The 12,534-nt window shown below is 44.2% G+C and overlaps 1 protein-coding gene across 4 annotated transcripts in view; it reads right to left on the reverse strand.

Moving 5' to 3' along the window:
- GTPBP8 (GTP binding protein 8) overlaps positions 1–12,534 on the reverse strand; it is a 630,806-nt gene that overhangs the window by 360,781 nt on the left and 257,491 nt on the right. For all 4 annotated transcript variants that reach the window (XM_069636004.1, XM_069636003.1, XM_069636002.1 and 1 more), the window contains exon 6: positions 1,690–1,808. In XM_069636004.1, the coding sequence (XP_069492105.1) occupies positions 1,690–1,808 (119 nt within the window). The remainder of the gene's footprint in view (positions 1–1,689; positions 1,809–12,534) is intronic.

Consider the following 12,534-nt stretch of genomic DNA (forward strand, 5'->3'; position numbering starts at 1 on the left):
TACGCCCATTCCACCCCTTTAAACCGAGTGCTAACACCACAGTATTAGGTGGGGCTGAAGATATGACCAGACCAAAGATGGTAGGTAGAATGCATATGATATTCTCAAAGAAAATTAGGCTTGGCTGTCTTCCAAGTCTTGGAAAGCTATTCAGGAGGATGTTAATTCCAGAGGGAGTCTTGGTTCGTCAAGATCCAAAATAGTTCAACAGCGCGGTTGTTAGCTTGAGAAACATGTCTGCAAAGATAGGTTTAATTTCATTATAAAGGTGCATCGTATCCCTTCAATTGCCCAAGACAGGCTGTAAAACAAACACAAGCCAATCCGCAGGCATAAAGATCATATGATGTCACTTACTGTGATGCCTTTCTGCAATAAACGGTCAAAAATCAAGGGTCAAGAAAGGGCAGGTGGATAGTGTGGAAAAGGCAATAAGAGCTAGACTCCATTCAAAGATGGCTGCCTTGTCGGTTCGAGAAGGAAGAAGGTGATTATAAACCAGCTTGGAAATCATAATGGCTGCCAGACGATGTTTCTGCCCGTCTTTTTCTTCCACCCTTAACAGAGTTGTTTGCTTGCTATAGGTTTGGGTTTCTCCAGGCATTGCTGATTACTCTGCATCTGTCCCTTTCCCTTCACAGTGGGTTTCCCACTGTCTATCCTGTTTTTATCACTGTTGCCGGTTCCTGTTTTTAATTTCTCTTGCTCAAAAAACTCTATCACGTTCATCTCTTCCCCTTGCCTGTGCACATTTGGAGGATTTCTTATTCCTTCTTGTCCATTCCCTATCACTTGAGACTTGTCCATTCTTCTTTTGGAATTCTACTTCCAGAATCCACATCGAGCCACTCCACCTCTATGCTCGTGGCTTACCTGCGCTCTCACAGGCCTCAGCTGTGCAGGGCTCAGGAGACTCAATTTCTTGCTCATTTGGCAGACACTCGTTTATCTCATGCACTACCTCCACACGTGATGGGATTAGCTACCTCCCATTTGTTTACATCTCTTGTGGTAGGCTTGTCACTGCTGGCATCTTAACCTAGACCATTAAATCCCTACTTTGCTTTCATGTTTGGCATAATTTCTTTCTTTAAACTAGCTCCCTTCTGTACAAGCAGCCCTGTCTCTCTCTGAGACTGGTCTGTCCTTTCCCTGGTGTCCTGCTGATGTTTTTTGTTGTTGTTGATCCATACCAGGCCCCTACTTTTTCCTCTCCCAATTGGGAGAGTTTTTTTCTGTAGTTCCTGCCTGAAAGTTTCTGGAGGGATGCGGCCAGCAAGTCTAAGGCTGTGAAGCAATGGTCTGGACAAAACTTGCATATCCTGCTTAAAGTATCGCTAATGGATAGGAATTGTTTGCTCTCGATATGGTTAAAGTCCTGTGTTTTTTCACCTTCACCTTCCCCTGAAGGAATGAATGGCCCTTGGTACAAGGAAGAACTGGCAATTTCCCTGGGGGTTTGTTGGAACCATCTTCAAAACTATATTCCTCAAGTGAAAAAACACTTACTTTGCCAAACGGTCATGTCAGTTCGCTGCCCCTGTGATTTTGATGAAGTGATGCCACTGTTTCAACAGGTTCAGTGTGACTCTTGGTGGCCAAACACTAATACATTGTACAGGTGCCAAATGTTGCATGCCTTACATTTTTATACATTTGTTTACAAATCAGACAAGAGCATGCTATTACCTGATGAGAAAGAGCTGCGGAAAGCATCCCTGTGTCTGTTTATCAACAAAGTCTTGAATCTGCAACAGTTGTTTCAGTAAGACACCCTTTGGAGCCTTGTCGATCTTTGTCACCACAACCTGAAGTAGTCAATAGAATACAGAATTGTATACATAAAATCAGAAGCTCAAAGTTAACATGCTAATCAGAGACTATTTGAATGAAAATGTAACCACCTCACAGCTCTGCTAGGAGTTACTGTCCCTTACAAAACTATGTGAACTGATAGAGCTTAACATAGATGAATCAACTTCAGCTTTGATATGAGCAAATTAACCCAGAAAATAAATAGCAGCCAATACACCATATGTGTGACAACATTCTGCTGCTACTCCCAGTACCGGGAAGAGATTGATTCATTATTAGAATGATAAAAGTTCTGAAAAATTATGAAACTATAAAACAGATTACACTGCATTTGGGAAACTTGTAAAAAAAAAAACCTAGTACACATGCAGTTTGCCTTGTTTAACACTGCTTACGCTCCATATATAACCTCAGGGAGGTTTGTTGTCGCTTTAGGGATTTTATCACTTGCCTTAACCTTAAACACACATCTTGTCAGATACTAGATCTTTGGGTACTCTTAACCACAATGTCTTTCTATTACAAGAAATTTGGTTGGTCTCAACAATTCATTTGGATGGCTACAAACTATATCAAGTTAAAGCAAAAAAGGCTGACCGTGGGCAAACCTATGGGGGCCCGATTATACAGGTTAGACATGACATAAATTCACAAATAATAACTGGAGAAATCAATGATGATGTTTTAGCAGTAGAGATTCATCTGAGTGAAAGAGAACCTTGTGGGAAGCTACTTTTGATAAACGGGTATGTTCCTCCAGGCAGTGTACACATGTAGGACATTTTCACCACCATAGATGAGATCTGTACCGAATGCACCCAACGCCACTGCACCTCTAATTACAGCTTCCGGTGTGTGAATGTAAAGTAATAGCCTAGTTGTAACTTTGTTCCCTAAATTGTAATCCTATTAACCTCTGTTGTACAGCATCCTGCTGCTTCTGAAAAGTAGGTCTGTGCTCAATAAATACATAAAATAAAATAATGAATAGATAAAATATACCGATCTGGCATATCAACTCAGATCTCTGCAGCAAATGGTTAACAGGCTGAGATATCCTCTGAACCATCTTGACACAAACTTATAATATGCATTTCAAGTTCAGTTATTACAGTTGATCAATATATCCCCAAAGAAAGGTGAAGGTACACAACCGGTTCTGCTATAGTGAACACACAAACTTTGTCTACTACAGGTAACAGAATGGATTACAGGATGAGCTGGTCACACCTGAATTTAGTTGTCACCAACAGCCAGGCACAGCACTGTAAAATATTATGTGTTTTTTTTTTAAATGTTCACTGACTTCATTTCAACATGCAGTCAGGTGGGGCTGCTCGCAGGGTGGGTGGGGAGGCCCAGGGAACGTGTCCCGTTAGCCTTCCCATAAAAATGTCTATGCTCAAAAATCCACGAGAGAAGGAAGGTTGGTGAGTGGATTATGTGGGGAACTCATGGTAGCAACAAGTAAGACAGACACAAGTGATCACAGTCAAGGGTGTTTATTGAACAATGAGTTCTGTGTGCAGGTTGGAAAAACGCCTATTCCAGCCTAAATCTAATATGGGAGCAAGCATCGACCATCAAATGGAAATAAGGCAGTCCTAGTGGCGTTGTGTCAAATAAAAAGGGCCTATACTAAGAAACCTATTGTCAAACCTTACAACTAATACGGAAAAGGGTGTGGGATAGTTCTCAAGAAAGAAAGAAGTGTTTATCAAATAATATGTCAGGATGCTGAAGCATGGGTCTCCCTTTCCCATGTTTTGAGCATGGGGTAAGGTAGGATTTTGGAGAACAGTACAGTCTCAGGCTTCTCCAGCAAGAACCGACAGTTGTAATGGTAGTTCTCAGGACACACTCAAGCTTTTCTAGCACAAGATGACTGTTCAACTTTCCACTCTCGAGCTTTCGGGTATCCGGCCCATCGATGACCAAGTCTTCTTTCACTTGAAAGTCTCTTGCGTTGGAGGACCTGACGTGTTCAAATAACAAAACAAAAGTTCCTTTAAAAAATGAAAGTTTGTTTCCAATTTTCGCCGGGTGATGGGTTCACCGCTGGTACCCCTCTTCTGGGCGCTGACCCTTCTCAACTTTCAGGCGCTTTTCACCTAGGGTGATGGCTTCACTCCTGGATCCCTTTCTTCAGGGCACTGACCCTTCCTACATCTCTCATTTTCCGAATAATATGACGGTTCTTTTCTCAATGAACTTTTGGGTGATAGCTTCACCCCTGGATCTCCCCCCGGTCCGGCTCAGACCCCTCTTTTCTTTGTGGGGTTCACTTCCCTTGGTTTCTCAATATCTTTCAAAACAGTTTATAGTGGACATCCCTCGGCTGGGTTAACCTCTGTCAACACACTGTTTCTCGCGACTTTAGACTTTGCCCCTCTCGTCAGCATCCCTCGGTCGGGCTCACTCTTTCCAACTTCCCATTCGCTTGCATTTGTGGGATTCACTTCCTTTTCTCATTTGGTGGGATTAATTTCCCTTTCTTTCACACTGATGTAGATCAAAGTCTTTCGATTGTACAGGGATTTTAATAGACCTCCCGTACGACCACTTTGACCTCTTCCGCTGGCTCTCCTATGGCCTTCTGGTATGTGTAGTTTCTCTCATATGGGCTCGACCAGAATCTCTCGAGTTAGCACCCACGTGGTGCTGGTTTCCCTCTGCAGCTGGTCTCCCCTTCAACACTTGTTACAGTTCTTTCATAGGTCATAGAATGTTGCTTCAAACTTGCCACTTTGCAAGTCTCACTCAACACAGCCTGGTTCTTACCGTTTTCCCCTTCAACTCACCGGCTGTGATGAACCACTTGGCTTTTCTTCTTCATTGTAGTCCAGGCCAGTACCACGGTCGCAGGAGCTTCCCTTGCCATGTATACTGTTGACATCTGCTGCAAGACACTTGTGCTATTGTTTGCAGTCTTAGGCTCTCTTCCGCAAAGTTTCCGCAGGTCTGGGATGAAAAGGGCAAGGTCACTTCTCTCCTCGCCACTGTCTCGATTCCTGCCACCTTTCTCTTTCGCTTGAAATGCCGCGCCTGCTTAGCCGTCTCGTTGTGTTGTCTGCCATGCTCTCCTTGCTTGTACTGTGCTTTCTTGCTCCACCCTTTATTCCTGTGGGGAAGGGAAAGGGCCGTGAGGTGTGTGGGATTCTGATCAATTGCCTGGCTTTGCCTGGGCCTTATGTTGGGACATGTCAGGTACACTGCTCCTTTGTTAGTCTGTTCTCTGGTAAATTGTGTGAAAGTGTTTGTGTCGAAAAAGGGGGCAGGAGGGTTGGAAGTGGGCTTGAATGTCTTACGTGGTAGGATGGGGAAAAGGTGTTGAAGGAAGAGGGATATCGCATGTCACCTGTTGGTGTCCCACTTCCAGATCATATCCCCTACCCCATCCAGGTGATCCTCCCTCACTGGTCCACCCCAGGAACTGGATTAAATAGTGATGGCTGTGCCCTGGCCATCTGGATGACAGATCCCTGGGGACCAGCTAGGGAGACACACCTGCCGAGTCTTCTGAAAGTCTGCTTGTTGAAGCACGGGTTTTTCGTGCATGCGATAACTCTGAGAAGCGCTGCTCTGTCTCCAGGCCCACGGGCTCGGGCAGAACACTCTCAGATCTGAACAGAGATATCACATGCACGAGAAACCCACTGTGAGGAATTGGATTCTGCCTTGCAGGAGTACAAGGGTGAGCAGGGACAAAATGGACCGCACAGCCCTCACACATCTACAAACCAAAACACAACGCAATCATAACAGTAAAACAGGGATCAAGTCCTAAAAATAAAAGTGGGGGGACTCATCAACAAACGCAAGGGGATGTGACGTCACCAGAAATTAGTGGTAAAATATGCACTTTTCATTAAATTGGCTTTGCATAACCACGCAAATTGCACAGAATTAATGTCATTTGCCTTACATAAAATCAACATACACACACAAAACGAAGAGAGGATATTGTCTTCTAATAGTGTTTTTGAAAACGTTAAAAAGTGTCCATGTTTTAAATTCTAAAAACCAATACAAATGCTTTCTGTGGAACATGCAGTACCGAAATGGGACATATCACTTTTAGTTGTTTGTTGTTTTCCATCAGGTTATATAGCAGAGTGGTGAAGTGCCCACCTGGCAAACCTGAAAACTGCAGTTTGATCCCCGAGGTTGGCCTTAAAGGCATGGTCTAGTAAAACATTTTATTTAAAAAATAGATAGGCAACATAAAAAAAAAATACTAGCATTCTCTTTTTTAAAACTTCCTATGTAAAATTTTGAGCTATTCAAGCTCAAAATTCGAAAAAGCAAGCACATGGGCGCATCCATTTTGTGAAATGGATGCCCTCCTGTGCTGGCTTTTGCTTTTGTGGCACTAATGAAGGAAAAGCCAGCCAGCTGTAGTAAACAAAAGCTACCGCTGGGTGGCTGTCCCTTCGTTAGTGCTGTACGTGGAGGACGGGGACCGGAGACCAGAGCAGGAAAGCTGCAGCTGAATCTCGGTAAGTGCTATTTATTTAAAAAAAAAAATAAGCACTAGCTGGGTTTTTTTTTCTAAGTTTTCCGGGCTGGAGGAGCCCGGAAAAAGCGACCGCAAACATAAATACAACATTTTTAAAGCTGCGGTTTTATTTCTAAGTTTTCCGGGCTCCTCCAGCCCGGAAAACTTAGAAAAAAAACCGCAGCTAGTGCTTATTTTAAAAAAAAAATAAATAGCACTTACCGAGATTCAGCTGCAGCTTTCCTGCTCTGGTCTCCGGTCCCCGTCCTCCGCGTACAGCACTAATGAAGGGAAAGCCACCCAGCGGTAGCTTTTGTTTACTACAGCTGGCTGGCTTTTCCTTCATTAGTGCCGCAAAAGCAAAAGCCAGCACAGGAGGGCATCCATTTCACTCCGTCCACCCGCATGTACCCTAGACTTAAGCCCTGCCTCCTTCGCCTTTTGTGGTAAAGTGGGCAGAGAGCAGGCTATACTCCTAAGAGGGGTGTCAAGGAGAACCAGTAGCGACCAAGACGGCACATTATCACAGTCCAAAATAAAAGGAATGTCCAATCAAATTTCTATAAAAATAAATACTTTAATAAAATAAAACACTACATCTGCAAGTAGAACAAAAAGGGATTACTGTACAAAAACCCACCCCAAAGGAAAGACAAAGAAGGTGCAACAGACTGGAGAAAATAGCACTTTGAGCTTAGTTCCAGGGGTGGTAGGTAAGGTACTGCAATGAAGGCATGATATCAACAGTAAGACAGACAAGTGACCACAGTTCAAGGGTGTTTATTGAGCTTCAAAGGGGTTTGAAACACACTTATCTAATCCTAAATCTACAGATGGGAGCAAGCTACGACCATCAAATAATAATAACGCAGTCCTAGTGGTATCTTGTCAAAATAAAAGGGCCTATATAGTGTGGGAAACAGTGTACGAAAAAGAAAGAAGTGTTCACAAAATTATATGTTGGCATGTTCAGGCCGTTGGCCTCCCTTCCCCACGTTTTCAGCAAGTGACAAGGCGGTACACTCGAGCTCAGCACAGTCTCTGGCTTCTATAGCACGAGGATACAGTTCGATCATTAGCATCAGGGCCTTCCTTGTCCAAGTCTATCTGCCTTTTAAAGTCTCTTCTTTCAGAGGGCCTTATGCGACAAACAAACAAGTTAATTTCCTCTAAGATTTCACAAGTACTCAATTGCTCAGGCGATTCACTTTACCTCGGATCCCCCTCAGCCGGGCTCAATTCCTCTTTAACACAATGTACAATTAGTCTCCCTCCGCCGGGCTCGGACCAATTTCATTTAGTTTGTCATCAATTTTCTTTATGCTATTTAAATCAAAGACTATCAATTGTTCACCGGATTTAGCTTGACCCGTTGCAGGACCACTTTGATTCACAATTCTTTGTCACTCTTTCGCTTTTGCCACTTTTCAGTTGGATACCTTAGAGACTTTCTAATGTGCACACATGCGGTACCGGACCACTCTGTTTAAGGTATCGTATCTTGGCTTCAAAGTTCAATCACTCAGCAGCTGTTCAATTTTACTTGCGTTGATTATCACGTTCGCTTCATACACTGTTTGCTTCAGCATTCACTATACAATGTTGCCGCTTGCAACCTTGGCTTCAACGCAGACCGGTCTGGTATCAGTCTCCCCAACTCACCAGCTGTGAGATGCCCCGGGTACCTCCGACACATAATGCAGGATTCCTCAGGCTTGTTTCCTGGACTTACGTTTTCTATTCTCGAAGGTTCATGAAAATAACAGTTCCTTGTCTAAACGGTCAAGGGCACTTCCCTTCTTGCGATCCCCTTCTGTTTTACCATTTTTCGCCTTGTATTAAACTGCCATCTAGGAACTGCTGCTTCCTTGTGTGCTTTGTCTCGTTCGGTGTGTGCTCTCGTGGCTCTGACTTTTATCCATGTGGGGAGGTGTGATGAAGTCAGGTGTGTGTAATGGTCAGTAATTCCCTGACCATTGTATTGGGACATGTCAGGTATATGGCTCGGGTTTTAGTCTGTTTTCTCTCATAGTGAGCTGTCCGTGAGAAGGTGTTCGTGTTGGGAAAGTCGGGGTAAATTCCCAAGTATCCTACCCGGTAGGATGGGGTAAATGTGTTACAGGGAAGGGGAATACTGAGCCTCGCCATCCGGTGTCCCACTCCCTAATACCCCTCACCCAGGTGATCCTCCCGCACTGGTCCAACCCCAGCAACTGGATCCAAAAGCAATGGCCGTGTCCTAGCCACCTGGATGACAGATCCCTGGGGACACCTTTAGGTTTCTCACATACCCTTCCCCTATGCAAGGTGGATATACTTGGTCTTTTCGAAGGTCCTCTAACTTTAAGATCACGGAGGGAACAAAGAAAAGATGTATCCAAGTGCTCTCGCATATTCCGTGAGTTTCGTTTCCTCTGGTCTGGTAGAGGCGGGGTGTTCGTGTTTGCCTCCTGAAGGTATCCTACAAACAAAGTGGGATGGTGATTTTGACATTGGGTATTTCTGAGATTTTAAAAAGGTACCTCTTGGTGAATGGTAGGTTCCTGAAATTCAGTTTCCGTCCACTCCCACATCGGAGAGGTTTGGGAGCAAATGTCAGGTTGCCAACAATCATGGGGTACAAACTCTCTAGGGGAATTTGGGAGATCTTGTAAGAGAGTAGAAAATGTAGGAAAGTCTCTTCCCAACATAACTTCCTCTGGGAGTTCAGACATAATGGCGGAGGACACCAGCCGTGATTCCCCCCTGATGTTAATGTACACAGGTATCTTGGGGTAGATTTCATGATTCTGGGCACACATGTGACTAACTAGATGTACATTTTCTAGGTCTGCTGTTGTCACCAAATCAGCCCTTGTGGCGGTCTGTTTGCTACCTTAATTTATAAGCGCCTTTACCGGTCTTCCATTTACTAGGGATTTTTCATATGTAAAGTCAGTTGAAGACTGACATAGACATATGCTGAAGGTTTCTAGATCAGCCTGTCTCTTCCCGGTCGTCCTCCTGAGGCAGCCTATTTCCATTGGTTCTTCTTTTAGATATGGCAATGTCGAGCCAGATGGCCAGTTTCTTTACATGAAAAACAAATAGGGGGTGACTGCTTAATCCCTGTGAATTCTTCTCTCCTGCTTTCCTCTCAACCCTTCTGGTCTGGTCTTCCGATTTCTATTCTTTCTTTCAGGGTCCATTCTCTGAGTTTAGGGAGTCCTCTGTCTATTTCCTGGGTTTGGGAACGGTATGTGGTTTGTGATCTTTGCATTCTTCACATGTGTCCAGAGTGAAAGTGATTTGCTGCATCCGAGTGATTTTGAGCAGTTTCAAAAGCCATGATATGGGTAGGTCAGTGAATTGCTCCAGAATGATAATTTCGACCAATTCTTCCATGGACTTGTTGTTAATTCAGAGGGCTGTGTTCTTAATTTGTTCCCATAATTCAAGGGTGGTTTCTCCAGGGTTTTAAATAATAGCCCTTAGTATCTGTCAATAGAAGTTACAGATTTGGCCAACTCTTTTAAGAAGTCCCTCTTTTATGGATAAAAAGGTAGCTCCCTGGGCAAGGTTAAGTAGCTGATAAGCGGTCTGTAGCTCATCTTTCAATGGGGATCCCAAATAACATTTGTTTTAGATTTTCTTCCCATCCCAAATGCTTAGCTAATTGCTTGAAATTAAAAAAGAAGAAATTCCCTAAATCTTCACCCTCCTGATAAGGTTGTAGTATTCCTTGACGTAGTATGGGTCTGGCTTGTAACTAGACTCATTTTGTTAAATTGTCTTGAAGGCAGGTTTCGGCTTGCATTTGATGGGAGGCCAGTTGGGCCATGACATCTTCAAGGTTAGCCATGCCTTCCGGGGGTGTAATGGTTCCCTCCATGACACTTTCTGAATCAGAAAATAGGGTCTCAAACTTTCGAAAGGGTTTTGAAGTCATCTGTGTCCTCTGAACTGGATTCTGATGGAGGAGAAGACCTGGGCAGATTGATCTCCACACCTAATGGGCCAGGAACTGAAACTAGTCTGGTACCAAAGACAAAAAGGTTCGGGGAAAGGCAGATTCAGGGCACTAGGTCTAATGAAGATGTGCGCAGGCCTTATTTTTAAGACTATTTGATCCTATTGTTGGATATTATAGTCGGAGAGCGGAAGGGTATCCAACAATACCTGGGTTTTGAAAAATAAATCTTGTTGGCCAAATGGGCTTCTTTTATGGTATATATTCTATCACACTCAGGGAGTTCAATAACCCTATTTTCCCCTTCTGGTGGTATGACTATTATTAGCATGGGTTTTCAACTTTTGTTAGTTGAATCATATCCCACGCCTGACACCACATGTAAGGAAGGCATGGTATCAACAGTAAGACAGACACAAGTGACCACAGTTCAGGGGTGTTCATTTAACTTCAAAAGGGTTTGAAAAACACCTATCTAGTCCTAAATCTACAGAAGGGAGCAAGCTACAACCATCAAATAATAACACAGTCATAGTGGTATCTTGTCAAAATAAAAAAGGGCTTGTTCTAATAAACCTATTGCCAATCCTTACCTCTAAATACAAATAGTGTGGGAAACAGTGTACTAAAAAGAAAGAAGTGTTCACAAAATTATATGTCAGGATGGTCAGGCCGTTGGCCTTCCTGCCCCACGTTTTCAGCAAGGGGCAGGGCGTTACACTCACGCCCAGCACAGTCTCTGGCTTCTCAAGCACGAGATTATAGTTCAATCATTATCATCAGGGCCTTCCGTCTCTTGACTTTTAAAGTCTCTTCTTTCAGAGGGCCTGATGCGACAAACAATAAGTACTTTTCCTCTTTAAGATTTGACAAGTACTCAATTTCTTAGTCGATTCACTATTCACCTCGGATCCCCCTTAGCCAGGCTCAGATCTTCTTAACACAATGCTCGTGGGATATTCATGCATTCAATTTCTCGGGTGATTCACGGTTTACCTCGGATCGCCCTCAGCCGCGCTCAGATCCTCTTTAACACATTGCTCAATTAGTCTCCCTCCGACAGGCTAGGACCAATTTCAAGTTAACCTTTTTAACACAAACTTGCTTCAACCAAAAGCTCTCGGCTGATCTCCCTCCGGCAGGCTCAGACCAACTTCATTTAGTTTGTCATTGTTAAAATGGATTTCTGAACTCTGACCTGGTGGGCAGAGGTTCAGAAGGCCAGCCTAGTTACTTGGAACAGGGTAACCTTCTGGACATGCCAGACCAATCAAGGTAGCATTGGCGGCGGTCAAGACTAGGTCTCAGGAGGGGTGATGGTGAACGAAAGCCCACAATGAGCACACACAGTAAACACCACAAATTACTCTCAGTCAGGTGTATATATCAAAAAGACATACATTTATTAAAGGCCTTTTAAATCAAACAAAGCAAATCTCCGCAGTATTAACGAAACCAACACAACACTAACTATGAAGCATATATACAGTAACCAATGGCCTACATGAATATTACACAACACAGATCCACAACCTACAAAGAAAGGGGTCACACAGTGCATTAATCTTTTAGGAAGTCCTTCACAATTCAAACCCTAGCTAAGAGGCAGTACAGTCCCTAAGAGGAGTGGAGCCTTGAGCTCGAAAGTACATTCGGTGCTGGCGCATGTGATTGTGCAGTTAAGTTAAAAATGGGGTCTCTTCAAGTGGCTGTAGCGACTCAGGAAGGTGGGTGAGCCAGTGAAGAATAAGTTCCCACTATTCGAGGAGGGTATCCCAAAGAGGGCACAACAGGATCCAAAAAATGGGAATAGTTCGGTAGCACAGGCTACCTCGATGAAGAATGGCCCTCAGGGGACACTCCTGCGTAAAAGTCTATTTATGTGCCAGGGGCCACCGGTAAGGGTTGCAAGTACTTACCGACCCTTGGCGCACTCCGGACCAAACTTCGGCAGTGAAGTCCACTTCGGTCGCAGGTTCAAATCCTGCAGTTGCACCGCTCTGCGGCGTTCAGGGGCTGCATTCCGGGAATGATTCCGTGGCAGGACAGTGGTGATTTCTCTGCTCCTGGTGACTGGATCAGGCCAGTTCCACTGCAGCGAGTCTGAGGGCACAGGGGGGCATAGCAGCAAGACGCCCAGGATGTTTGTCACCACAGCTGGGCGACACAGTGACTGCATATGCTCGGGTTCAGGCGTACTCTCATTCCAGACCTAGGAATGCTAGGTGTACGAAACTCGGCGGAAGAGTGCCTTATACCCGGAGTTTAAAGT

Source organism: Ambystoma mexicanum, chromosome 7p (genome assembly GCF_040938575.1).
Source record: "Ambystoma mexicanum isolate Mex_15411 chromosome 7p, UKY_AmexF1_1, whole genome shotgun sequence".
Classification (NCBI taxonomy): domain Eukaryota; kingdom Metazoa; phylum Chordata; class Amphibia; order Caudata; family Ambystomatidae; genus Ambystoma; species Ambystoma mexicanum.